The sequence below is a fragment of the Heterocephalus glaber genome, unplaced genomic scaffold (assembly GCF_053883595.1).
Source record: "Heterocephalus glaber isolate CG9 unplaced genomic scaffold, H.glaber_assembly_v1.0 deba00001564, whole genome shotgun sequence".
Classification (NCBI taxonomy): Eukaryota; Metazoa; Chordata; class Mammalia; order Rodentia; family Bathyergidae; genus Heterocephalus; species Heterocephalus glaber.
Window position 1 is genome coordinate 10,697,874 of NW_028258351.1, and position 26,863 is coordinate 10,724,736.

The following is a 26,863-nucleotide window of genomic DNA, read 5'->3' on the forward strand; positions in this document are numbered from 1 at the left end:
AGCTACATTCTGAGTTCAAGGCCAGCCTACACTATAAAGGGAGACCCTGTCTCAAAAAACCCAACCCAACCCAAATCAAATCAAAAAACCTTTTGGGGACTAAGAACGTAACTCAGTGCAGAACACTTGCCCAGTAGGTGCAAGGGGCTTAGATTCAATCTCCAGGTACACAAACAAAACAAAGAAAACTCTAACCAAACCATTAGGGCTACTTTGGGAGGCTGACACAGGAGGATTGCAAATTTGAGGCCAGCCTGAGTAATTTTACAAGACTGTCTCAAAACAAAAATAAAAAGGGCATCAGGCAGGGTGGTACATGCCTGTAATCTCTGCACTTGAGGCTGAGACAAGAGGACCACTGTGAGTTCAAGGCCAGCCTGGAATATATAGTGAGTTCAAGGCCACCCTGAAGTACATAGCAAGACCCTATTTCAAAAGACCAAATAAATAAAAATACTTAGCTCAATGAAAGGGAAAGCATAAGGGCCCAGGTTCAACCCTCAGTACTGCAAGTGAAACAAAACAAAAAAAACAAAGCTGGGAGTGGTGGTGCATACCTGTAATCTCAGCACTCTGAGAGGCTGAGGCAGAAAGTGTATAAATTTGAGCCCAGCCTGAGCAATTTAGTGAATTTAGCCCTGGGTTCAATCCCCAGTATCACATGGGAGAAAAAAGGCTCTACATGATCTGGAAATAGGTTTCCCACCTGACTTCATCTAATACTCTTACCGACTCACTTACTTACTTCCCTGATCTTGCTATTTTGATCGTGCCATACATTGGGTGGAAAGCTCTTTCTTTAGGTGTCTGCATGCCTCATGGCTTTGCCTTCATCACTGCTACCTTTTCTCTCCCTTTTTCTCTCTCTTGACAGTCTACGTAGTCCAGGATGGCTTTGAACTTGCTAAGTTGCCCACACTTGGGATGCTTCTGCCTCAGGCTTCCAAATGCTGAGATTATGGGCATGTGCTACCATGCCTGGCTCAGTGCTACCTTAATGAGGCTTTCTTAGAACATCCTAGAATCTCAGCACCCCCCCAAACTTTCTTTCCTTGTTTTATTTTCTTCTTGCTACTTACAATTATGACACTATATATTCAATTAAAAGAATTTTACAACCACCTGGATGTAAGCTGTAAAAGCTAAGTATTTGTCTTATGCAGTTCATTCTCCTTAGCATCTGAGGCAATACGTAACATATACCGAAAAAACATTTGATAACTTTGTAAAATTAATCACGATATTGAGGTCCGGGAAGATGAAGTTACTTACCCAAGAATGCACAAATAATGAAAAACAGCTGAAATTTAAGCCCAAATAGGCTGACTTCAGAGTTCATGCTCTTAAGCCAGAGAGGTGGGCTCCATAAATGAGTCAGCTTTAGGATTGGCATAGAGCTGTGAACCTTCACCTTCTGCCTGCAATGGAGCCAGGTGAGGTCTGGCTTTAGCATCCATCCTGATTGTTCCCATGCCCCAGGCTGCTACTGGGAGGAAGGCCAGTGTGCTGATGTCCCCTAGTGGCTAGGGTGGGGAAGAACAGGCAAAGAGCAGCCTTTATGCTGAAGAGATGTGTGGGGTGGGACCTGGTGGGTTTGTTGTATGTACATACCCTAGGTTTTATTTATTTATGAGAGAACGTCTCACTATGTAGTTTAGGCTGGCCTCAAACCCATGGGAATCCTGCCTTAGCCTCCCAAGTGCTGGGATCATAGGTGTGCGCCACCAAATCTGCCGCCCTGGTTGGTTCCTGATTCTCAGTGTCTCTCTTTACAGAGTGCACCACACAGCGGGTCAGCATAAGAGATCTTTATTTTACTGGAGGGGACAGGCAGTGGGGCAGTGCAACATCCAAGCCCCAGGCCAGACATGCAGCATCCACATGCAGAACAGCTACACAGGCTGGAGCAGGGCCTGGAGTGGGGGGACTGGGACCATGGGACACCCTTTGCACCCCTGCCAGGATGCTTGGGCTCTGGCCTCTTCTGCCTCCATTGGCACAAGAAGAAAGAGGATTGAGCCACTTCCCATGTTTGGAACCCCGCCACTTGGGCCGGGAAGAAAGATGGCACAAGGGAAATGGAGTCTGGCCACTCTATGAACGGCACTTTATTTTGTACAGGGTTGGCACAGTCTTGCCCAATGGAAGGGCTCCATACCCAGGGAAGCACAGCACTAGCAGAAAGAGGATCTACACACTTTCCTGTTTCCAACAGGGCTAGACTTTGACCCCAGAAAGGCTTAGCAGAGTTGGGACCTAGACCCATCCCACCTAGCAGGGACATGCCTATGGATGAGACTTCCCTGAGCACAAGCAGGGCCTCCTAAGGCAGTAGGAAAATGAGGGAGCTGCTCTAGACAGGAGGCCTTGCCTCTGTGCCCTGGGTTGGGGAGAGACAGGTAGGGATGACAGCAGGTCTGGGTGTGGGGAGGGATGAAATAAAGGGGCAATGGCCCTGGAACTTGCAGGCCCTGGCTACCCAGGTCTAGAGGGGCAGAAGTAAGTGGTTATGGGGTTTCTGGAGTAGGGTTCAGGACTGGGAAAACCCAGCCAAGAGAGGGTAGGGTGGCCATCCCTACCTAGAACCTCTCCACCCATGCTGGGCTCTGGCCAGGGCCACAAGGAGGACAGATGGATACACAGAGAACTTCAAGGCACCAGGATTCTGAGGAGCAGCAGGGCCACTCCCACAGACAGTGATTATAATAAACATCTTCATCTTAAACTACATGATGTGCATATGGGGTATAAGGTGAGGAGGAAAGAAAAAGACAGAGGAAGAGATACACAGAGAAATGAGGGTAGAAGAGAGAAACTAGACGTGTATGGCAGTGAAAGTGAGGGTGTGAGGTAGAGGAAGAGATAGACAGGAGAGAAGGGAAGACAGCAAGAGATGGACTGAACAGGCAGTACTTCTGGTCCCTGCAAAATAAGGCACCAGAGTCAGTACCATTCCTGTTGTCCCTGTGGTGTTAAGATGGAGGGAAGGGCAGGCGACTGCTGAAGGGTGTAGACCTGCAGGAGGCTCACACCTGTGCACCGGTGACATTCTTGATCAGGGGTATCTGCAAAGATGGGAGATGCCATGAGACCTTGCTGTGGAGCAACCCCTGGGCCCATCTGTCTAGGCCAGTCCAGTGGGGTGCCCCGGTTACCCCACTGCAGCTAGGGAGATACACACCTTTGAGAGGTCCACACCCGTGAGGGCATGCACAGAGGCAGGGAGTTCTGCCAGCAGTCGATTCACTTCTGATGTCACCTTGCTGTTGTCTCCGCTGAGGACCACAATCTCATCAACTTTGGTGAGTGGGGCAGCGATTTTGGCAGCAATCTGTAAGGTGGGATGAGAGGAGTGTGGTTATCACCCTCTGTCTGCCCTGTCTAACATCTCCTCTCACTTCCCCATCTCACCCAAACCCCAAAGCAGCCTGGGTAGCCCCACTTTGCAAGCTGTGGTGGGAAGAAGCCCATGGGCCAGGGATGGCCTGGGTTTGTTGGGAGGTTCCTGCACTCCCCTGCTCAGTACTCTCCTTATTTAATCCTTCCAGCCAGCCAGTCTGTGGCCCAGAGAAGTTCTGCCACTTGCCCCACTAGTCAAGCAAGGAGACTTGAATTTTGGGTGGCGGCCTGGTTGGGGGGAACCTCACCTGGGGTAGAGCCTCCAGCACCAAGGCCATCTTGGCTGCATCACCGTATTTTTGGTAGGCCTCAGCCTTCAGCTTCATCCGCTCAGCCTCTGCCTTGCCCATTGCCTCAATAACTGCTGCCTCAGCCTCTCCGATTTTGCGTATCTTCTCAGCCTCTGCTTGTGCTAAGAGGACTTGCTTCACCCTGAGGGAGTTCGACCAGGAAGATCAGTGGGAGGTACGAGTGTCCTCTCAAACCTTGCCGGGGGGACAACCAACCCTCTAGCCCTCTGTTCTGGGGGCCGTAAGGGATGGGAGATATTTGAAGGGGGTACACTGGCCTGCAGCCTTGGGCTCCCAGCAGGAAGTAGGAGAGGAGACTAACAGGGAGGCCCTCTGTGCCACACACAATACCAGGAACTTGGGCCTCCTTTATCTCACTCAGCCTTCCTGACAACAGTCTTGTGTGGGAAATGCCTTATCCCCTTTGCAGAGAGGGGCAGCTATGGGGAAAAGTGGATTCTGAGCTGCGGTTAGGAGAGTGAACAGAACATGCTAATGGCAAAGAAGCCTGACTAAATACAGCCCTAGCACCCAGGAACTCTCACTTTTCACCCTCTGCGATCTGCTGGATGCGGTGGGCCTCAGCCTCAGCAGGGCGGCGCACCGTGGCGATGAGCTCCTTGTCTGTGCGCAGGATCTCCTGCGCCTCCACTGCAATCTGCTTCTTGCGCTGCACAACCTCAATCTCAATCTCTTCTTGTCGGATCTTCTGCTGCTCACGGGCCCCTTGCAGCTCATAGGCCAACTGGGCCTCAGCTGTCTGTGGCAGGAGGGCCAGCACATTAAAGGCTGGCCACCAAGCCCTGAACCCTGAGTCCCAAGCCCGAGTGCCCTAACTCCTCACCTTGACATTGACCTCCTCACTGAAGGCTGACTTCTGCAGCTCAAAGGCCCGCTTGGAGTCAGCAATCTTGGTGTCTGCCATGAACTTCACATCCAACATCTCTTTCTTGCACTCAGCTTCCTGGGAGAAAAGGGGGCAGGTGCTGAGGCTCCCCTGACAGGCCATGGTCCTATCACCCCTGAGTTTTCTGTCCCAAGAGTGGGAAGGAAATCTCACATACCCGGATGCCTGCGTCTCGCTCGGCTTCAGCCACACCGATGTCAGCATCTCTTTGCACCACGGCAGTCTGCGTCTTGCCCAGGGAGCTCAGATAGTCCACTTTGTCATACACATCCTGGGAGTGGGGGATCATTGCAGGGAGTGGCCATAGGCACAAAGGTGTCCCTCCTAACAAGCCCCCATCTCCTAGATGGGCGCTGGGAGTGCAGCCTAACTCACCTTGATGGTGAAACTGAGGATCTCGATGCCCATGCGGCCAACGTCAGGAGCTGCCACTTCTCTCACCAGCTTGGCAAACTGGTCCCGGTCCTGATAAATCTGCTCCACTGTCAGGGTCCCTGGGAGCAGAGGGATTATGGGCTGGCTCCCCAGGAGCCCAGCCAGCTGGGAAAGGAAGGAAGCATGCAAGTACAAGTCTGGGTACATGCAGGAACTGTGTGGTCTAAGGTTAAGGTGGGTCTTCCTGAGGCTTCTTCTCAATAGTATTTAACACTGGGCCAAGTTCTACGGAGTCCATGCTGGATGAGAAATAGTGTCCTAAGCAGCACCAGGTTTCTGAGTAGACTGTCCCTATTCACCCCCTCAAAGCCTTCTTCTTCAAGTCACCTAAAGTTTTTTGTTTTTTTCCTTTTTGTTGCTGGAGACTGAACCCAGGGCTCTCACATGCTAAGCATGTGTTCTACCACTCAGCTATAACCCCACCTCCCGGCTTTGAAATGTAATACTTGAGGGAAAATGTTTCAACTCAAAGCCTCAGTGGACAGGCTCGTCCTCCACCCTGGACCTGTCCCTGGCTGTGGCTTGGGGACCAAGTGAGGGTAGGGAAGGCCTCACCAAGGATGGAACGCAGATGCCCTTCCAGGGTCTGCAGAACGACGTTCTTGATGTCCTGCACGTTCTTGCCTAAGAACTGCTCGCAGGCCACGGCCAGGAGCTCCTTCTCTGTCATGATCTTCACCTGCCAGGGTCACAGAGGTGCCTGAGCTGGGCTGGAGGGAGGCAGATGGAAGCCCTAGACCCAGAGGTGCTGAGGCTGGTGGCTGTGTCCCTACCCTCCTTTGTCAGACCTAGAGTCCCAGGGGGTGTGAGGAGGGGCTGGAGCGTCTGTGGCCTCTAATGGGGAAGATGGAGGCACAGGGATTTTTTTTTTTTTTTGGAAGGACTAGGGATTGAACCCAGAGTCTTTGCATTGAACTATAGCTCCAGCTCTTTTGTTACTTTTATTTTGATAGAGGGTGTGCTAAGTTGCAAAGTTACCCAGGCTGGGGTCAGCTGCAACCTTCCTGCCTCAACTTCCCAGCCTGCTGGGATTATAGGGGTGTGCTACTAGGCCAGGCCAGCATAAGGAATTCCTACAATGAAAATTTTGTCTTCACTGGCAGCCCCAGGCCCTGACTCAGCCTCATTCTCAGGCATTTGTGGGCTGTCTTCATGCCTCTAGCTCGCTATTTCCTCCCTTGAAGATTCCCCACAGGCAGGAGACCCTTAGGCTCAGGGGTGCAGAGTAGAAAAGAAGAATGAGCAACAGGGACACAGACAGATGAATCAGGAAAGACCCAGGAGGAGACAGGTCTCGGGGTGCAACCGATGGTGCCTTTGCTTCTCCAGGTAATCAGCTAATTCTCTCACCAGCAGCCTGTAACACAGTTGCACCTTGCTGCCCTGTAAAGTTGAGAGGTGGATTAGGGCAGGGGGTGCCCCACCAGGCTCCCAGCTGGGTACTACACAGCCTCTGACTCAGAGCTCATCGCTCCTCTGCCTGGCAGGGCTCTCCCTCTGGGCCACTCCTCTCAACCCCTGCCCAGGGAACAGGGTAGGCTGTACTCAGGGGCTGGTATGTCCAACACCTGCAAAGAATGGGGAGGGGTTAGTGAGACAGGAGCCCTCAGCACTGGTTCCATCCCTCGAGAGCCACTGAGGAGAGAAGGGGCGTCTGTTAGTCCTGCTAAGGGGCCAAAGGGGGCCAAGCAAGCATGTTTCAGTGGTGATGACCCTCTTGGTGGGGGGATAACAGGGGCACTGGAGAGAAACTGCCCCTAGATGCCGTCTTCTCCTCCTCCCCCCAAACCCCAGCATGGGGATGAGGCACCTCAATGGACATGCGCAGGGCTGCTGAGTTACTATACCTGGGCGACACCCGTCACAGTTAAAGCTACCCCCTCGGCCGTCTCTACGTCCTCGCAGCGGGGCTGCAACGTCATAATCTCTAGGGAAATCCTGCCAAGAAATGCAAAACAGGGGCATAGGTCTGGGGGCCCAGGGCCTGGGGTGTGGGAAATGAGTCCAATACCTCACTGTTCCAGCTGGGACAGGCCAAGGGTCCTGGTTAGGAGGCTGCAGAAGACTCTCCAAGGGGTTGTAACTGGCAGTGTGTGAGAAGAAGGTGGGAGAAGGGCAGAATAGGTGCAGGCAGCTCCAGGGAGGTAGGATAAGTGGGCCACACATGTGCACACGTCCTCTGCTCCAGTCATCCTGGCTTGAATTGTGAGGAAAAGGAAGTAGGCAAGATGTGGTTGTGGTTTGGGCCTGATGTGGACAGGGAGAACCTAGGTGTAGCTGTGTAAGTTATATTCTAGGACAGCAAGTAGGTGCTGGAACTCCAGGCTGTGCTGTGTAGGCCATTCATGAGTGCCATCTGAATGTTCCCAGGGGCTCTCTCATTGCCTGGGTCTATTCAGGACTTTGGGAGGCTGCCTAGAAAGCTCTGCCTGGTAGGCCTGCATGTTGACAGTATGCCCACTGCTGGGCTAAGAAGGAAGAGATCTTGTACCTGCCCATGGCCAGGGAAGCCCTGTCTGGCCCCTCTACCTAACTATAGGCTATGATTTGATGTCCACCCTGTTATAGGGTCCAGGCAGGTCACAACAGAGCCTCCTGGCCAAGCAGTGTTAACCCTAGAAAGAGTTGTTCTGCCCAGATAATCTGACTCCTGATGCTTAAATGGGCCCCGGGCATTGGCAGATGCCAATATAATAGTGGGTTCTGAGGGGCTGGAACTGCCTCATATGGGGTATTGAGGGAGGCCTATCCCTTCCACAGAAGGTACTCTGAGCCTCTCTTAGGCCTCTGCCCTGAAGCTTGACTTCTCATGCCTCCAAGGGCTGATGGGCTAGGGGTGGTGTCCTTCTTGGCTAGCACAGGATAGAGGAGGAAAGGAGAGGGTGGTGTTGGATTTTTGCCTGAGAAGGCTGAAGGGCAACTTGGTACTGAGGAAGGAGGCTGGTCAAGATGCTGTGTAGGCTGTTTCCAGCCTGGGGACACACTGGCAATGGGCTCTGAGGGGGTAGGCACATTTGGATGTTGGCTGTTGAACTCTTAGTGCCTAAAACTGAGGAAGTGCTCAGTAGAGAGCTGGTAAATGAAGCAATGAAGGGAACCTGCACACTCTGGAGAAAGTACCTGGAGTTAATTAACTTTCTAGCCAAAAAGAGATTTTACCAACTCTGGCTGCATGGTAACAATCCTTGGCATCCAAGTATACTCACTGGCTGACTTGCCCAGAGTTTCTGGAATCACTAGCTCTTTCCCTACTTGCAGCTCCAATGGGGAAGGGCAAGGGCCCTGGGGATCTATAGGGATCCACCCTGGCACCCAGAGCAGCAGAGATGGGAAGAGGGCAGGAAGGCACACTCTCAGGAGGGGAGTCCATTCAGCTCCTGCCTGCCAGGCACTGTAGGGCAGGAAGAGAGAAGGTTAGACACAGAAGAGGAAGCAGGTGAGTTATTACCTGTGCAACCCCTGTTACGAATAGCGGGACCCCCTCCGACGTCTCAATATTCTCACAGCGACACAGGATGGTCATAACCTCCAGAGACAGTCTGAGGAGCAGCCAGGGTGTAGGGAGAGGTAGGGACAGGAAGGGTAGGAGGGGACACAGCAAACACACACAGTGGTTACTAGATAAGCACCGATGCCTGACACATGTGGGCAGGGCAGGGGTGTTCTCAACACTTCAACCCCCACCTGCCAGCTTAGCCAAGGGCTGCAGGAGAGCAAAGGTTCCCCTTTGTTGGCCTGAAGCTCCAGGGTCTCTTCTCTAGCCCCATCCCTTTACAACGAGGTGGTGCTGGGTTGGAGGAGATGCCTGCTAATGCCCTGGGCCCAAGGCCTGAGGTCAGAAGGCCTGTGGACAGGGCATCCAAGTTGCCCACCTCCTCACTTTCCCAGAAGATTCTTGCCATAAACTGGGAAACTCAGCATTAGCTCCACCCTCCTAACACAGGCCAACCTGTGTTTCTAGAAATTGTGGGAAGTAGCCACTCTGGGAATTAATGTACCACAGTTAATACTGAATCCTGCTTTGCTGCATATTACTAAGCAGGCGATTTAGGGTCAGAAGGGCCCAAAGTAAAGTTTGGATGTCTCACTGGGAGAGGAGTCAAAGAAGGGTGAGGGATAAAGTATGTTTCTGCCAGAATATTCGCAGGAATCAATTCACTTTGGAATTTCCAAAGCTGGACATGGGCAGAAAAGGTATCTTGAAGCTACCTGGTCTTCCCTAACTGTGTGCATGTGTGTGTAGGGTGGTGGTCCAGGCAGTGACAGGCTGTGGATAGTGCAGATAGGTTCCTTAGACCCCAAGATGGAAGAGAAGTGGGGCAGAAGCAGGTGGAGGGGGAGATGAGAAGCAGTAGGTAATGTGGAACCTCCACCCTAACCCGGGGAGGGGCTGCTCTCTCGCGCCAGCCCTGGGGACTTGGCCATGCAGACCTACAAAGGCTGCCTTCATTTGATCCCCTAACACCAGGATCCTTGGGCCTGAAAGGTCTCTTGACTCAGTTCAGTCAGCAACCCACCAAGCTCTCTTCTGGAGGAGAGGGATTCGGAAAGGAGGGTAAGGAAGGGTGGAAGACAGGAGGCTGCATCTCAGATGCCAGAGGTGGAGGAATTGCTCAGGGAAGGGAGAGAGCTGCCTATGTCAGAGCCTTGGGATAGCACAGGACATTGTAGCAAGTACAGCAGGAGGGAACTCACTGAGCCTGGACAAAGAATGGCTGACACCTTGGAAGGGAGGCTAAGTATGGAGACTAGGCTAGAAGCCTCTACTCTTGACCTGAGAGGCTCTGCCAGCAAAGGTGAAAAGGCCCCAACCTGTGAAGACATTCCCCAAGTGGGTTAGAAATTGGGGAAGGGGGTGGCCCCCAGAAAAGAGAACAAGAAGGGGAAGGGCTGCAGGCTCAGATTACCCAGTAAGTGGGACCAGAATGAGGATGTGGAGCCTGAGGCCAATTTCCTAAAATGAGGTACACGGACCCCCCACCTCTCACTCCTAAACCTGCTATGAGGCAGGTTTAGCCCTCCTGTCCCAGGGCTCTGCTCCCTGGAGCAAGAGGGTACAAGAGACCAAGGGTATAGAGAAAGGGCTGCAGGAGTATTGCCCTAGCAATGGAGCCCCACTGGGGGATCTGTGCAAGTCACAAAGGGTTGGGGCTTGGCTGTAAGTTGAGGTCTTTGGACAAGATACTCTGCTGAGCTGGAACTGTATGGTGTGTGTTGGGGGGCGCAGTGTCTCTGGAGAGGGCTCTCTTAACTTCTCAGGACAAGTGACCCACTCAGGCATGGCTAGGGCCCTTTGGAGGGGAAGTTGTGACCGGTATTTATTATTCTCTGGTGCTTTTGGAACCCTCAGCTCAGGCAGGAAAATGTGAGGGGGGTGATGTGACAGTGGAGGCGGTTACTGGGAAATCAGTGACATTAAGCAGCTGTGGCATACTCCCCTCTTACCACCTTCACAGCAGACACCCTCAGACTTCTAGGAGCCTCAAGCACCAGCAGTTCAGTGCAGACACAGGCTTCTATCTGCTGACTGGCTGGGACTGTGGCAGAGGGGGATTTTTGCTGGAATCTCCATTGCTTCCCCTTTGGGATGCCCAGCCCCCTCTAACATGCTCACACCTTCACACCTCTGGTGTCCTTTTGCCTGGGTCCTGGCCTGGAAGGATCTGTCTTCCTTCCCCATTTCCCATTGTCAGGAAGGGAGTGATGACCGAAAGGTAGCTGGTGTGCCTTATCTTGGACATTGAGGCAGGAGAGGCCAGTGCAGGCCCTGCCCTGGGATCTGGAGGCACAGGCAAGGAGAGCTTAATGGTGGGTGCTCTGGGGAGCTGCAGTCTCCTTCTTTCCATCCAAGACAGTGATGGTGAACCTTTTAGAGAGCAAGTGCCTAAACTGTACCCCAAACCCACTTATTTATCACAAAGTGCCAACACTGCAATTAAACCTGAATACTGAGATCTCAGTTTAGAAAACAACTGTTATCCAATGGTTGGCTGCTGGGGCGACTTATGTGCCCACTGCAGCATGTGTGTCCTAGGTTCACCACCACTGGTCTAGGAGGTCCAAACCTGTCTTGCCTGGCACCAGCACCAGTTCCTTAGATTTCCACCCTTGTCTCTAACCCACTGCTGTCACAGAGCACTTCTGACTGTACTTTCATTCTCTGACTTGTTCCAGGGCCTCATGTGTAAGTGTATGTGTGTGGGTTCTTTGCACCCTTTCCTCCTTCTGTACACCCACTGAAAATAGAGTGTATAATTATGGCTTTGTGGTTCTCATTTTTTTGAGACAGGGTCTTTCTATGTAGATCAGGCCGGCCTCAAACCTGCAATACTTCTGCCTCAATGGTGGGATTACAGACATGTGGCACTGTTCCTGGCTAAGACTTCTGGAATAACTCAGCTAGAAACAGGAAACTGAGATTCTGCCTGGTATGACCCTGAATTCTCTGGGTCAGAAGTGATGTTACCTCCAGTGGAAAAGAGAAACCCAGTGAGGAGAAAGTGCTAATGTTCAGACCCGCCTGGTGTGTGTCTCCCGCATCCCGGTGCAGCCTACTTCACCTGCTCTTGGGGGACCCCTCTCCCTCCAGAATGGAAGGTGGCAAATGGTGATGCTCTAGCTAACCTGCAGGATGAAGGGGGTGGGCATGGAAATGCTGGAAACCCCTCTTTCCCTTGCCCTAGGGAAACAGGTTCTGGAGCCCCCGGGCCCTTACCTCTGAGTGTCGGAGATACACCACCAGGCCCAGGCCCAGCCGCCAAACACGTACTGTTTATAGTCGGATCCACAACAGCCTCCTGGCGAGCAAAGCAAACCACTGCTAGTCAGTCAGTTCCTGGGTTTGCCTCCCCCTACCCCCACAGCAACTCTGGCCTTTTACTTGCTCTAAGGATTGAATCAGGGCCTTCAAACTGAGCTACATCTCTAGTCCCTTTTTAAATTTTTTACTTTGAGACAGAATCTTGCTAAGTTGCTGTTATAATTTACATCTAAAATGTCCTCCAAAAGCCTGGTGTTCAGAGGTGGGCTTTTGGGAGATTAGGTAGTGGGGGTGCTGTAGTTACCAGTAATCCACTGATGAGTTCAAGGCTAAATAAGCTGTTAGGAAGTGGAGCCTGGTCTCAAGAGGCAGGTCACTGGCGGTGTGACCTGGAAGGGTACATTCTTATCTCTAGGTCTTCTCTTATTTCTGCTTCCTGGCTGCCTTAGGACAAGCAGCTTTCCTCTGCCTTGTTGTTATACTATGCCATTTCTGTCTTAGAGCTAGTCAGCCTATGGACTAAACTGTCTGAAATTGTGAGCCAAAATCAACCTTTTTTGTTTGTTTTTGAGACAAGATCTCGCTTTGTAGTTCGGGCAGCTTCGAACTCACTATGTAGCACAGGCTAGCCTCCAGCTCTCAGCAATCCTCTTGCCTCAGCCTCCTGAGTGCTAGGATTACAGGTATGCACCACCACGTCTGGCCAAAATCAACCTCTTATTCATTAAGTTGCAGGTATAAGGTATTCTCCAGGATTGGGAGAGTGACTAGTACATTGCTAAATTGGCCAGAATGGGCTTGAACTTGAGATCCTCCTTCCTAGGTCTTCTAGAGTGCTAAGATTACAGGCCCGTACCACCGCCCCCAGCTTTGCTCTGCAACTTTACAACAGCTACTGGTGGGTGAAGCTGCTGAGATTTAACATAAATAGGAGACAAGTTCTCCTTGACCTTAAGGGACTTAGAATCTCGTTTGTAGGCAATTTGCCCAAAAGGTTACCCAATGAATAATTCAGAATGTGTGTTATGCTTTATATCTAGATGTCCCCCAAGAGCCTTGTGTGCTCATAGGTGGGGCTTTGGGAAGACTGTACCATGGGGGCGGTATAGCTGACCTGCTGTTAGGAGGTGGGGCTTGGAGAAGGCAGGCCAGTTGGCGGGGGGTGGGTGGGGGTGGGGGGGGTGGGTTTACCTGGTAGGGTATATCTCCCTCCCTGGCTCACCCTTCTCTGTCTGCTTTCTGGCTGCCATGACGTGACCAGCTTTTTGTCCACCATGCCTCTCTGCCATGCTGTTTCTGCTCTGGGAGTTGGCCCACCCTGGACTACAAACGCCAGTCAAAATAAATTTCTTCTTCTTTAAGTGGTGGGCATGGACATTTTATCTAGCGGCAAGAAAGTGACTAAGACAAAGTGCTTCCAGAGGACAGAATAGGTTAGTGAGGAGGGTTGCTCTGGAAAAGCTTACATTTTTCACTCAACTATTTATTCATTCAACAAACAAGTAGTCTTTTTTAGTGCAAGGGATATATAGAGGCAGATGCAGTTCCCAAGAAGAAACTAAGAGGAAGAGGCATTTCTCGGGCTGATCATAATACCATGAGGCATACCTGCTATCACCCTCTCACTCTCAATTTCTCAAATGGACAGGGCTTCTAAACTTGGAGAGCTGGTATCTAAGACTCTCATTGGGCAGCCAAACCTAGTTTCCTGGGTCTGCCACTGTGCATAGGGTGCTAATACAGGTTGAACATCCCTAATGTGAACATCTCAAATGCTCCAAAATCAAACCTCTGTTTTTCTGGCACTGGGATTGAACCCACAGCAACTCTACCACTGAGCTACATCTTTGAGACAGGATCTCGCTAAGTTGCCCCTGGTGACCTTGAACTCATGATCCCCGTCTCAGCATCCCAAGTTGCAGAGATTACAGGTATCCAACTACCACACCCAGCCAAAACACAAATTTCTGAGTGTCAACAGGATGACACAATTGGAAAATTCTACACCTGACTTCATGTGAACAGTTGCAGTCAAAATACTGTACAAAATCACCTTCAGGCTATGTGTACAAAGTGTATATGAGGGGTTGGAGATTTAGCTCAATAGCAGTGCACCTGGCTCGAAAGTGCAAGGTCCTGAGTTCGATCCCTGGTACTGAAAAAAAAGGAAAAACAAAATAATGTGTATATGAAACAATGAATTTAATGTTCAAACTTGGGTCTCATCCCTAAGCTATCTCGTTATCTATATGTAAAGATATCTTATTATGTACATGCAAATATTCCAAAGTACAAAAAAATCTGAAATTTAACCTTCTGGTCCTGAGCATTTTTGATAAGGGATACTCAACCTGTAGCCATACCACAGGTCCAAGATCAAAGAACATCTCCTTAGTGTGGGTGCTCTGTTTCTCTGGGGTGAAAATCCCTATGCACAGGGATGTTGTTCAGGGTAGGCCTTTTTAGGCTTCTCTGTTTTGGGAGGTGTTGCAAGAGAGGCCTCTGAGAACAAGCAGTTAATCTGAAACCTAAACCATCTTGGATCAAGTGAAACTGGAAAAGGGTCAAAAACTACAGCTTACTTCACATCTTCTGTTTGGCGAAGGCTGGGGCATAGCTGCCTCTGGCCAGCTCCAGGGACTTCTCAATGTTTTGTGGGAGGAGATGGGAGAAGAGAGGGTGCTGGGCACCTTTCACATAGCCTTTGACCTTGGGAGCAAGCTGCCAGAGCTCAAGTTAGGCCTTGCCAAGGGCAACAAGCCAGGATCCAGGGGCAGCAAAAGGAAGCCCCGCCTCTAGCAAGCTCCTCCCCTGGAGTGCACTTTCTTCAAAACTTCCTGGTCAGGGGCCGGAGATTTAGCTCAGTGGTTTCGCCTCCTACTGCGCAAGCGGAAGGACCTGAGTACGATCCCCGGTACCAAAAAAAAACCCCACAAAAAAACCCTTCCTGGTCAAAAAAAAGGAGGCCGGGGATTTAGCTCATTTGGTTTCGCCGCCTGCTGCGCAAGCGCAAGAACCCCAGTTCGATCCCTGGTACCAAAAACAAAACCCAAGCAAAACAAAAAAAACGGCTGGGGATTTGGCTCAGTGGTGCCGCCACCTGCTTCCAAAGCGCAAGGTCCTGGGTTTGATCCCCGGTACCAAAAAAACCAAAAACCAAAAACTTCCTGGTCACTCAGCCTGAGTACCACTCCCTAAAGGGTCAATTGGATACTTCTTCCTTGACCTCCCCACCTTTAACTCATTTTAAGACCTAGACGCTTCCCTTAATTTTGTCTCACTTTTTCCTTTTTTTTTCTTTTTTTCTTTTGAGACAGGGTCTCTCTATGTAGCTCAGGCTGACCTCAAACTCAGCAATTCTCCTGCCTCAGCCTCCAGAGTGCTGTGCGACACCATGCCTGGCTTTATCTCACCTTTCCTAACCCAGTTTACTTTCCCTTGTTCTGTCTTCAATCAAGCTGAAATAACACAAAATATCTGGGGATAACCTGTTTCACCCTTGATTCCTCCACACTTGATCTTAGCCAAAAGGCCGAGAAGCGAGAACCCTCTGTTCCTCCAAAGACAAAGCCTGTTACTGCCCTCTCCAGAGCACTCTCTTCCCTTTTGTGCTCCCCCCACCTTCCTTCTACTGGAAAAGACCATAAAAAAGACCCCCTCTATTTTATTTTATTTTATTGTTTTTGGTACTGGGGATCGAACTCACGACCTTGTGCTTGTGAGGCAGGCGCCAGAACCACTGAACTAAATCCCTGGCCCCAATTTTATTTATTTTTTTCTTTTTTTTCATACTGGAGACTGAACTCAGGTCCTTGCACTTGCGAGGCAAGCGGCAGAACCACTGAGCTAAATCCCTGGGCCCCCAGTTTTATTTTTTTGAGGTAGGGTCTTGCTTTGTAGTTCAGGCTGGACTTGAACTTTGTGGAGATCCTCCTGCCTCAGCCTTCCCAGTGCTGGGATTATAGGGATGTGCCACCACACTTGGCCACTTTTTTTTTTAAACAATGATTGAACCTAGGGCACTTACTCTGAGATAGTACATCCCCCTTCCCTTATTACCTATGATTCTCTTGCCTCAGCCTCCCAGAGTGCTGGTTTTATAGGCATCTACCGCTATGTCCAGCTGTTTTCGCCTGTTTTGAGCCACAAATCTTGTTGGTAGTCCAGCAAAACCTAAAGATCTCTCCTGCAAATGTTCATAAATGTAGCTGGGTGCACGCCTGTAATCCCAGCACTTGGGAGGCTGAGCCAGGAGGATCGCCATGAGTTTGAGGCTAAGCTGGGCTACAAACATAGGAAGTCCCTGTCTCAAAAAAAAGAAAAAAGGAAGAAAAGAAAAGATGATCATGAGATACACCAGCCTACTCCTGAATCTGGGCTGAGTGAGATGCCTCTGGGCTTAGCTGCAGGTCCAAGGGGACTGGAGACCAACAAAGGCAGGGCTTGGAGCAGCTGCTGGGACCATGTGCAAGACGGAACTGCATCTTAGCTTGATTGGCTCAAATCCCAAGGAATCATTATGCCAGGCATTATCCTTCTCTTTCCTCTCCCTCCCTTGACTCCAGCACCCCCAGTTGTTGGCAAGGTTTCTCCTCATCCCTAAAACAGCTCCCCAGGTGGCACTCGCCAATGGTTCCCAGGAAATGGAAGGTAAGGAGTAGTCCATCTCAGGGGCTCCTCTCACACTATAGTCTCAAGATTTTCCACAGGGACAGAATGGAAGCTTTTATCTCCTCAGCCCAGAGTCTGGGCTTCCTGAAAGAAATTCCACAAGAAAAAGTGCAGTGTAAATTCAGGTTTCTCTAAGGCTGGGGGCTGGGAGACAGGACTGGATCTTATAGAGGTGCAAGTTGGCCTTAGTGCTTTTTGGGCGTCTCTTCAGAGGTGTGTGTGTGTTGGGGGGAGCATCTTATCTCTCAGAGGAACTGAGTTCTGAATTGTGGAGAGACTTGATTTTGAGATCCAAACTGTGCCTCAGGCCACGTTTTGGGGTGAAGCTTTCCAGTGTCTTTATCATACCTCACCAAGGATGGGAAGCTATAATTTCTGGCTCAGGGCTTCTACTCGCTCTGCACACACTGAAAATCAATGCTGATCACGGTCCCTGGGGATCCCTACAGCTGCAGGTTTCCAAGCTGTCAGGCAACAGGCCCCTTCCCCCACACCTAGGGGCCAGGGACTGCCCATTCTGGGGCTTGAAAGGCTACCTCCTAAGACATAAATACACAATGTAAACAGCAGCTTTAAGGCGAGATGCACACCCCTCTCCCAGGGCTGCAGTACCCAAGCTCCACCTAGAGACGTCCTGGAGCTTGCAGCATTTTGCAATCCAGAGCTGCATAGGCCAGAGCCGGGTTTCCCAACCTGTAGAGGCCGCACCCACATCTCCAGGGCGGGGGTGTGTGGGGGTAGGGTGGATGCCAGTAACCCAAGCAAGCCCCAGCCTGCTCGGAACTAACGGGTCTGACCGTGCAGGAGAAACAACCCAGGTCTCTGAACCCCTCTCCAGGCAGGCACCTGGCTTTTAGAGCTGGCCGAACCACCCCTAGTCCCGGGCGCTGGAACCCAGCCCAAACTACTGTGTTCCAAGGAACCACAGGTCCCCTCCCACCCAGAACTGCAAGGCTACAGTGCGCGACCCCAAGCCCACGGTGCACGGTCGAGTAATGTACAAGGGAGGGCCTGCCCACGGAAAAGGCGGAGAGAGGAAGAAATAAACACAGGAAAAAACGCAATGGGTAGGGGAGCCGCTGGTGAGTGCCCGACAGCGCGGAGCTGGGAAAGCGGGTGTATGGGCGTCTCTCCGGAAGGGGTCTCGGGTGCATCAGCGGGGCCGGTGGAGACCCAGGCCCAGTACGCGGCGCCCCGACCGTGACCCCCAACCTTCCCAGCCCTTGGCCGGCCCTGGCCTGCTCCGTTCCTCCTCCAGCCCTGGGGATCCCAGGACCCATCTCCCTCGCCGCTCCCTTACCTGAAACCACTAGCGCCTCGTTGGGCCCCACCGTGTGGCAGTTGCCCATGGCGCCGGCGGGACGCGGAGCCCCTCCAGCCACACGGACCCGACTAGGGCCGCCCGACCGCAGAGCCGGCCTCGCCCAGCCTATCCCGCCACCCCCAGCGCCCGCGCGCCCCTCCGTGGTCGCAGCCCCGCCGGAAGTGTGGCGGCGGAGGGCGGGGCCGGCATGTTGAGAGAGGCAGGAGACGGGGGAGCCCAGGCCGTCAACTCACTTTATTACAGGGGGCACCACCCTAAGGGACCCAGCCCCAAGGCACCCTGGAGGGCGTCTCCCTACTCCCTTGGGGTACCGCGATAAACCACTGTCCCGCTCCACCTGGGGACACCCACCTTACAGCAGCGGGTCCTGGTGTTAGACCCCTGGGCGCAAATTGCAGTCCCTGTCCTTACTGGTTTAGTCTTTGGGCTGGGCGAGTCCTTTCCTGTGGACCTTATCCCGCCTCTGTAAAATGGGGTAATTTTATTTGGAGCCAGGGTCTCACTATGTAGCCCAGGCTGGACTCAAACTCACAACGATCCTTCTGCCTCAGCCTCTGGAGTTTGAGAATCACAGGCCTGCGCGCCACCATGCCTAGCCAATATGGGGTAATTTAACTACCTATCTAGATGGTTGCAAAGGGCTCAGTTCAGTCCTTCTCAGTGTTGGCAGTGCATCAAATCACAAATTCTCTGGTTCTGCCCTAGATCGGATCTGAACCATCCAGGGTAGGGCCTGGAAATCTGAAATTTAAATTCCTGAGAAGCACATTACCCTCCCTATCCCTGAATCAGGAGTTACTGTCCCTCTCAGGAAGAAACAGTCATTATTTCCTTCCAGGACACACCCAGAGCCTCCAGAAAGTAACAATGGAGGTAAAAATGGCAAACCCCTCAGTGCCCAGGGCAAGGTTTCCAGGGGTCAAGGAGTGTCATGAAAAGCATCTTGGCCTGGGGGTTAGGAGACTTGGGGTTCAGGCTCAGCTTTCACCTGAATTCGGTGGGTCATCTTAGACAAGTCTGTGGGCTCCCAAGAGTATGGGGTACTCAATAAAGATGGGGTCCTTAGGTCTTCCAGCTGAGGTTCTTCATCAGGTTCCTCCTCTTCCTCAGGTCCAAGCCCTGCCAGCTTCATGCTGGCCTCCCACAGCCTGTGGGCTATCCGGTCGTCTCGGGCAGCTGGGGGCACCTCTTCCACATGGCAGTTGGCAAAATATCTCCCACTGAAGGGCTCAATGCCCTCTTGCAGAGCACAGTACAGCGGTGTCTGGGCACCCCCTTTGGGTGTCCGGAGCACCAGCCAAGCCAATGGGCACAAAAGTGGGCGTAACCATCCAGGAACGTGGCGCAGGAATAGCTCAGAGTTCACAGGTCCTATGGATACAAAGAAAGAATGGAGTTGGGGAGAATGGTGGGTGAGGGCCCAGGGTACAAGGAATGGAAAGAAAAGCTGACAGGGGAGTAGGGGACAGAATCTGGTTCCAGAGAAACTAGAATAGTACCTACCAGGCATTCAGTGTCCCCCTCATCGCCATTTCCTGCAGGAATCCTCTTTCCCTCCATCCAAACTGCTTGTATACCCCCATCTTCCAGATTTTGATAATGTTATGTCCCCTGCCTCCCAATCTCCATTTTTCTTCTAGCTCCAGCACTGTTCCTTTGTTTAACCAGTATTAAGAAGCTATGGTTCCCGAGTTCGATCCCCAGTACCAAAAAACAAAAAGAAGCTATGGTGAAGCCAGGCATGATGGGGCATGGCTATTGTCCCAGTACTCTGGGAGGCTGAAGCAGGAGGATGGGCCTGAGTTGGGGCAACTTACCAAGACCCTGTCTCATAATAAAAAAGTAAAAAAGGGGTGGGAATGTGGCTCAGTGTAAAGGCCGTGAGTTCAATTCACAGTATCACACACACACAAAAAAGAACCTATGGTGGGATGGACATTGTGGTACAGTATATGCCTATAATCCCAGCACTCAGGAGGGTGAGGCAGGAGGATCATGAGTTCAAGGCCAGTCTGACCTACAGAGCTACAGCCTCTCTCAAACAAACAAACAAACAAACAAAAAGAACCTATTGGTATATTAGACAATGTTTTGGACATTAAGGATGTGAAGTTGTAATAATAGCTTAATAAAGGTTAGTTATGATTATTATTATTATCACTATTATATTACTAATGAGTCTTAGGTAATGTTTATCTAAAATACAGTACAATAATATGGGTAGGGCAGATCTTGCTGTCCCAGTGTAATCTGTTCTCTAAAGGCAAGAATGAGTCTATTCACTAATTGTCTCACTCAGAGTAAAAGTCAAAATGTTACAGTGAACCTCCAAACCCTATGCAACCCCACCCATTTCTACAATCTCATGGTTTACCACTCTTTTCCTTTACTTTGTTCTAGCCATAATAGCCTTCCTGAAGCACACCAGGAACTTCTGCCCCAGGGCCTTTACACTCACTATTTGCTCCTTTCTCTTTTTGAGGTTCTTTCCAGAAAGATACTTGGCTCACCCTTCATCTCCTTCAGGCCTGTTTAAATGTCACATTTTCAGATGTTTTCTTTGCCTACCACTCATGAAATAGCACCTCCTTGGATTTCAAGCTCCCCTTAACCTGCTTTATCTTTCCCCAAAGTTATTACCATGTGTCACTGCTATATGTGTATTTATCAGCTAACTCTCCCTCCCCCAAGGTAGAATACAGACTTTATAAGGGTAAGGCCCTTGATATATATGTGTGTGTGTGTGTGTGTGTGTGTGTGTGTGCGCGCGTGCGTGCGCACGTGCACGCACACGCATGCTGGGGACTGAATCCCAGGCCTTGTGCATGCTAAGCACAAGCTCTACCACTCAGGTATAGCCCTGGGCCAAAGTCTTTGTTTATTGTTATAACACTAACATCATGAATAATGCTTGATGTGTAGTAGGTACTCAGTAAATGCTCTATAAATGAGTAAATAATTACTAGCTATCAACATTGTCATCATTGCCATCATATTACAGTCAGTCCCATCAGTATAGATGGATCTGAAGGGGGAGAACCCAGGTCTTATTCTTGCCAGGCCCCCGCAGTGGTCAGCATCCAAGTTTGTGGTGTGAGAGAAGAACCCAGATGAGGAGAGCCTGGTTTCAAGATCAGCAAGGACCATGTCTCTCCTTGGACCATTCTTCTTTCTTGCTCTGAGTTCCCTTAACTCAATGACAGGCTTTGGGAGCAGAGGATGGGGGAATCAGGAGGAGCAAAAAGCCAGGCCTCACCTGGGTGGACTGCATAGCAGGTAACACCAGTGCCTTCAAGCCGGGTGGCGAGCTCCCGGGCAAACAATACGTTGGCTAGCTTACTGTCAGCATATGCCCGAAGCTCCTGCTGCCAGCCCACCACTGGGCGGTCCAGGCGGGTGAAGTCGAGGTGCCCACGCCGATGGGCAGCTGAAGATACCACAACCACACGGCTAGGGGCACAAGTCTTCAGGCGAGGCAGCAGCAGATGTGTTAGCAAGAAAGGGCCAATGTGGTTCACCCGAAGCAGCAGATTAAAGGCCTCCCGGGTCCGGCCACAGGAACTGATCCCTGGGGCAGGGGCTAGGTGTGAGTCACTGCTCTAGAAGGAGCCCTGAATGCTTCAGTATCCCCATCAGTGAGAAAGGAGTAGGGAGGATCCTTCCCATATGTCTATAGGCCCCTGGCAGGGCCACCCCCCCCACCCCCTGCAGGGCCTGCTGCCCCTCACCGGCATTGTGGATGAGGACGTCCAGCCGAGGCTCAGAGCTCAGGAAGGCAGTGGCAAAGGCCCGCACCGAGGCCAGATTGGCCAAGTCCAAGGCCATGAAGATGACCTCATTGTTCCCACTCTCCTGTGGAGTGGCAAGGGCTGGGATTGTCACCAAGCACCTCTCTCCTCTTCCCTCTTCCCGGGGACCCAATTCTGAAAGTCCACCTCTTACTATTACTAAAACCTGCTTCTGTGCATTCAAGAGTAATGGATAACGGATTCCAATTCTAACTTTGTTTCTCACTGGAGTATGACTTTGGGCAAGATATTTAATTGCTCTAGGCCTCAATTTTCTCACTGTAAAATGGGAATAACAGTAGTCCCTATCTCAGAGTTGTTGTGAGGATTAAATGAATTAATATTTGTAAAAAACCTACAGTTAGTACTGTGTAGGTATTTACTATTATTCTTAGCATCCCCTCTCCCCATTATCACTTACCCTAAAATCTATAACAGATTTTTCATTGGTCCTCTCACCCACTCTTTCCTCCTTCAGTCCAGACACAACATAGCTGCAAAGGCTTCATTCCAAAAGGCTATTCTTACACTTCAGACCCCTCTGAGGACTTTTCCTGAGCTATGCTGCTCCTCCTATAAAGTCCAAGCTCCTAAATGGTATCTTTAATGGCTTTCAGAACCTGGCCCTAGCTTGGAGCTTCTTCACTTTCCCCATCTTCCTTATAGTTTTTGTGCTTCAGACTCTAAACTTTTTTCCTTCAGTTCCTTAAATCTGACTCTAGCCTCAGGACCCTTGCATATACAGTTCCCTTTCCTGTTACTCTGCTGAACCTAACTCCTACTGATCCTACGTTTCAGATCAGCAATCCCTACCTACTGGAAGCCTCCTTTTCAACTCAGTTCTGGTGTCCCTTCCCTATGGGACAAGAGCACTCTGCACACCCATTTTTGTGCTTATAAAAAGCTGCTGTCTCCTCTTAGGAACTGGATTCCTGAGCGTGTCCCGATGCCCCTCTGTGTCCCGATGTGTCCTGGGCTTACAGCGCCTCTCGTCCCCGCTTTCCCTCACCTGGCGAAGGTCAAAGGCAGCAGCCTCCCCGCGTTCCGAGCTGCGACAGGCCAGCACCACACGCGCTCCCCGGCGCGCCAGCTCCAGTGCTGTCATCTTGCCGATGCCGCTGTTGGCGCCTGCGGGAGGCGAGCAGGAGCCAGCTGAGCCTGGGGACCGCCGCTCAGCCTCCCGCGCCCTCCTGTACGCTTGCACGCCCGTACTCACCCGTGACCACGGCCGTACGGCCCCGCAGGCTGCCGATGCCGCCGCACTGTGGGGCCTTCACCAGGTTGTAGTAAATGAGCACGTAGGCGCCCAGCAACAACCCTGCGCCCAGCAGCAGCGCCTCCATGGCGGCAGCGCCACTGGGCTCCCGCCCAAGATTGGTGCTGCCTTCGATAGTCTCTCCGCGGTTTCCACCCGGCGCTCACGGGCCTGGAAGGGCGTCGCGCACGCCTCGGTCTCTCTCGCCAAGGCAGAGGCGGACACGGTGTGTGTGCTGTGGACCCTGCAGCGCCCTCTAGGCGTGGGTCTGCGTCCTCTGGCGATGTGCCTGTGTGAACATCTGCGAGGTGAGTGTGTGGTTTGGGCCCTGCGAGCGGCCCCTAGGCGAGTGCCTGTGGGGAGCACCCCCCACTCCCTTGCACCTGTGCCCCCAGGGACCCCGGGAATGCCCGCTAGGTCTGTATACTCATCTGCATAGTCTATGTGTGCTAATGGCTGATGGGTCACCCTTCGCATTGTGTCCTTGTCTCTGGATTCTGTGTATGCCTCGTAGGTGTATGTGCCCATTCCGGCAGTCCCTCCAGACGTGTGCGTGCGTCTGGAGCCTCCGCCAACGCCTGTGCTGAATGAGCATCACGTTGTAGGTGTGAGTCTGTAGCTATGGTCTCCCTTCTGGAGAGGCGTACACATGAATGAGCTTGTGTCTTTTGAGTTCAGTCCTAGAGGCCTTTTTCAATGAATAAATCTTTGTTTCTCATCTTCACATGCAGCCCCCAGGGGTCTTCCCTATTCTCCCTACACAGGCCCGAGAGGTGACAGCACCCAAAGTGCCATGGGTTGAAGCTGTCAGGATTTACTGTCATCTCCTGTCCCCCTCCTGTCACCATCACTCTGAAGTAGCAGCTACTTCTCTTCAAGAGGAAAGTTGTCTCTGGACTGGTTCTCACAGGTATAATGGTAGACATTGTTATTCAATGGAAAAAGTGACTATGATGGTGAGGCAGGGAGGGACAGTTAGTGAGGTGTGCATAAGGGAACATCTGGCCAGATGCTTTGGCAGGACCACGCCTGAGAAAGTCGGTATAATTTTGTACCTAATATTGGGCACTTATGGTCGTGCCCAGCAGTGTGGACACCCTTGAAAATACTGAGGTGCAGAATATAAAGCTCCTGCCCTTAGGGAGTTCACAAAGTCCATCAGGCAAAGGGCACATACTGGAGGAAACAAAGATGGACAGTGGGGGCACCAGGGACAGACCTGAGTCTAGGTACATTTCCTGCATTGTGGACTCAAGAGTACAATTACAGAGGATATGGATGAACTATTCATTCTCAGTCCAAGGCAAAATCCTAATACACAAATAAATATTACCTGCTCAAATAGTACTGGAACCCACAATAGTGGCCCACATCTGTAATCTCAGATATTTGGGGGCTGAGGCAGAAGGATCTTGAACTTGTGTTTAAGGCCAGAGCCTGGACAACTTAGCAAGACACTATCTAAAGAAAAAAAAAAAAAGGGCTCCTTGTCCAGCCTGCACAAGGCTCTGAGTTTGATCCCTAGTGGGGGAAAAAATAGTGCTGCAATACTCAGAGGTGTTCTCTATGGAGGAGACTATACTCAGAACTTCCTGGAGTCAGTCTCTCACTAAGACCTGTAAGGAGGGAGTTTGGTTTAATGAGGGTCCTGGGACTTTAGAATTAAGGTAATGCATATTTGTCTTCTGACAGACTGGCAGTTGTGAAGTTGTGATTTCAAGTCACATAACTAGAAGTGGCACAGCTAGGATCAGTGATTGGATTCCACTGTATTAGGGTTCTCTAGAGAAATAGTACTTTTCCACTGCTCTGTACCCTGCACAGGCTCACTCACCTCCAACTCCCTTCTTTCCTAAACTACCCTTGGGAACTGAATTCCTGGGAGTAAGACCTGTTCAAAGGGTCCTCCAGTGGTTGGACCCAGATCTCAGGGAGGGTCCCCTTTAAGGGTGATGACAGGTAGGACAGACAGGCAGAAAACATAATTTGAAGTTTTTTTTTTTATATACAGAATACAGGAAAGTTTCTGTAAAGTCTAAAACATTACAATTACTATGTACATTGGTACTAGTTGTAGGGGTGGGAGGAGAGGAGGGAGCTGGGGTGGGAGGAAGAGGAGAAAAGTGGCAAGAGAACAAAAAAAAGGAGACAAAACAGGTTACGACAAAACATTTTTGCTACAATAGACAATTTGAGAAAACGTTCTAGCACATGTACTGTACAGTTTTTAAAAACATTGAAAAAAATGTCATCACTAGATGTATTTACACAAAATCCAAATACACTTTTCCTTACTTGAAATAAAATAGATGGACAGCCAGAAAAAGAATTCATTTCTCATTTGTCCATAATACACAGTAGCTACCTGTAGTGCAACCGCTGCAGAAAGGGAAAATAACTCAGAGGGTGGGAACCATGGAAAGAGGGTGGGTAGCGATCTTTATATTAAATAAAACAATGATATTGTATAGATTTTGCTGTATGAAAACTGTATTTTTTTCTTTTAATATAAAACTATTGTCACTGCCACAAAATAGAACAAGTTTCTGATTATTTTACAACAGTGGGCGAGGGGGAGGGAGCAGGAGGCGGGGGGAAGGGTTTATGTTGGAAGAAGTGTCCAGACCACAGGTCTTCCCTTCCCTGCCCACGCTGTTCCTCAGCTCGGGTTTGCCGCTTTCTCATGAAATGTTGAGTACAAATATATGTGCAAATGCCCCCTAGAACTTGAGAAAAGAAAAAGGATTTTTAAAAAAGTCAAAAGTTTTCTTCATTTCATGCAAAGATTGAAGGGTTTCCTGGTAGAGTATAGAAAACACCCGGGCTTGGTTTGTGTACATTTTTGCATTGCAGGAGTCTTAGGCGGGTATATAGGCTGGTGGCAGGGTAGCCGCCAGCCCTAGGGAACGGAGTTGGAGCGCAGCACAGGGCCCTGGTGAGGCTTGAGAGAGAGCTTCTCGGCCAAGACCCCATCTTGCAGCAGGCTGGCATCGCCTTTGGGCTGTTTGGTCGCAAATTCAGTGATGCTGAAGACAAACTGCAGGCAGCCCAGCTTAATGTAGCTGCCATGGTGCAATAAGGCTGTGCCCTCCCAGCCGGCCCCACTGCCCCCAATCAAGCTTGAGCTGCTGGCTTTACAATTGCAGGGTCTCCGCTGTGGCCCCTGGGCCTGGGAACTCATCATGGCTGCCTCCTCACTTGGCTCTTCATCTTGTTTCTGATGTCGGCAGCGCCCTGGGGAAAAAGGAGATGGTCACAGGAGAGGACCAGTGAGCTGACCCTGTTGGCTGTTTGCCAGGGCCACCCCCTGCAACTCTCTATTCCAACTGCTACATGACTAGAGATAAGGGACATTCAGAAAGGGCTGGTGGAGCCTGAAGTCCCTAAAGAGGTCTGTATTGTATACACATGTTAAGTGCTCAGCCCTTGCTTCTCCAAGGGCTTCCTTGAACCCATGAGCAAGGATAGCCTGGCCAATGGGACTGGGAAGGCAAGAGACTGCAGGTCATCGGCAGCATGGCAGAACCATCATAACTGAGGCCTCAGGCCTCTGCTCCAACTTACTGATGACGCTCTGCACTTTGGCAACAATACTGCTTGGGGGGGTTGGCGGGGTCTTCTCAGAGAAGTCACAGGAATACAGCACGTTGTCCACCGTTGTCCCATGCTCACTGTAGTTTAACAGCTCATAATGTTTGGTATTCTGAAGAGGAGGAGGGGAGATAAGATGTGTGGTCTGTTGTGTGGGGCCTGGAGCTAAGGGGAGAAAGGACATACAGAGAAGGCTATGCTGCTCTACCTAGGGAGTATTCATATTCCTCCCTAATCATGGCCCCAATCTTCCAGAATGGGGGAAGACTCACCTCTTTGGGGAAGCCTGTCTTCCTAGTGCCCCCCACCCTGCTCCATTCTTCTGCCTCCTCACTGCTGGCTCTTGTTGATATGGCACAAGCAGATGATGATGAAACTCACAGGGATACATCCACAGAGCTCAGCTTCCTTTGAGACCCCCCTACCAGGGTGGGCTCTCCCTG

At 51.0% G+C, this 26,863-nt stretch overlaps 3 protein-coding genes across 13 annotated transcripts in view; all 3 read right to left on the reverse strand.

The window, feature by feature from the left end:
• Positions 1 to 1,793: 1,793 nt before the first annotated feature.
• Flot2 (flotillin 2) lies at positions 1,794 to 17,919 on the reverse strand. Of its 10 annotated transcripts, XM_087191553.1 has the most exons (13): positions 17,763 to 17,916; positions 13,845 to 13,946; positions 11,747 to 11,828; positions 8,480 to 8,570; positions 6,879 to 6,969; positions 5,587 to 5,710; positions 4,972 to 5,090; positions 4,754 to 4,867; positions 4,534 to 4,653; positions 4,235 to 4,449; positions 3,648 to 3,831; positions 3,182 to 3,331; positions 1,794 to 3,065 (listed from the first exon to the last, which is right to left on the reverse strand). In XM_087191553.1, the coding sequence occupies exons 5-13, from the start codon at positions 6,951 to 6,953 to the stop codon at positions 3,027 to 3,029; spliced, it is 1,140 nt and encodes a 379-aa protein (XP_087047679.1). In that variant the 5' UTR covers positions 6,954 to 6,969; positions 8,480 to 8,570; positions 11,747 to 11,828; positions 13,845 to 13,946; positions 17,763 to 17,916; the 3' UTR covers positions 1,794 to 3,026. The 10 variants fall into 10 exon arrangements, with proteins under 10 accessions (XP_087047679.1, XP_087047678.1, XP_021093885.1 ...); XM_087191552.1 differs by lacking the exon at positions 13,845 to 13,946 and having other exon boundaries at positions 17,763 to 17,898; XM_021238226.2 differs by lacking the exons at positions 8,480 to 8,570; positions 13,845 to 13,946 and adding an exon at positions 13,014 to 13,174 and having other exon boundaries at positions 17,763 to 17,898.
• An 82-nt stretch (positions 17,920 to 18,001) lies between these two features.
• On the reverse strand, positions 18,002 to 23,046 carry Dhrs13 (dehydrogenase/reductase 13). The gene is made up of 5 exons (XM_004857030.4): positions 22,791 to 23,046; positions 22,584 to 22,702; positions 21,515 to 21,638; positions 21,043 to 21,354; positions 18,002 to 19,157 (listed from the first exon to the last, which is right to left on the reverse strand). Exons 1-5 carry the CDS (start codon positions 22,915 to 22,917, stop codon positions 18,742 to 18,744), a joined length of 1,098 nt encoding a protein of 365 aa, XP_004857087.1. The 5' UTR covers positions 22,918 to 23,046; the 3' UTR covers positions 18,002 to 18,741.
• Positions 23,047 to 24,811: 1,765 nt separating this feature from the next.
• Phf12 (PHD finger protein 12) overlaps positions 24,812 to 26,863 on the reverse strand; it is a 46,133-nt gene continuing 44,081 nt past the window's right edge. For both annotated transcript variants that reach the window (XM_004857034.4, XM_087191544.1), the window contains 2 exons: positions 26,394 to 26,532; positions 24,812 to 26,063 (listed from right to left, as the gene is read on the reverse strand). In XM_004857034.4, coding sequence (XP_004857091.1) covers positions 25,729 to 26,063; positions 26,394 to 26,532 — 474 coding nt within the window. In that variant the 3' untranslated portion in view covers positions 24,812 to 25,728. The remainder of the gene's footprint in view (positions 26,064 to 26,393; positions 26,533 to 26,863) is intronic.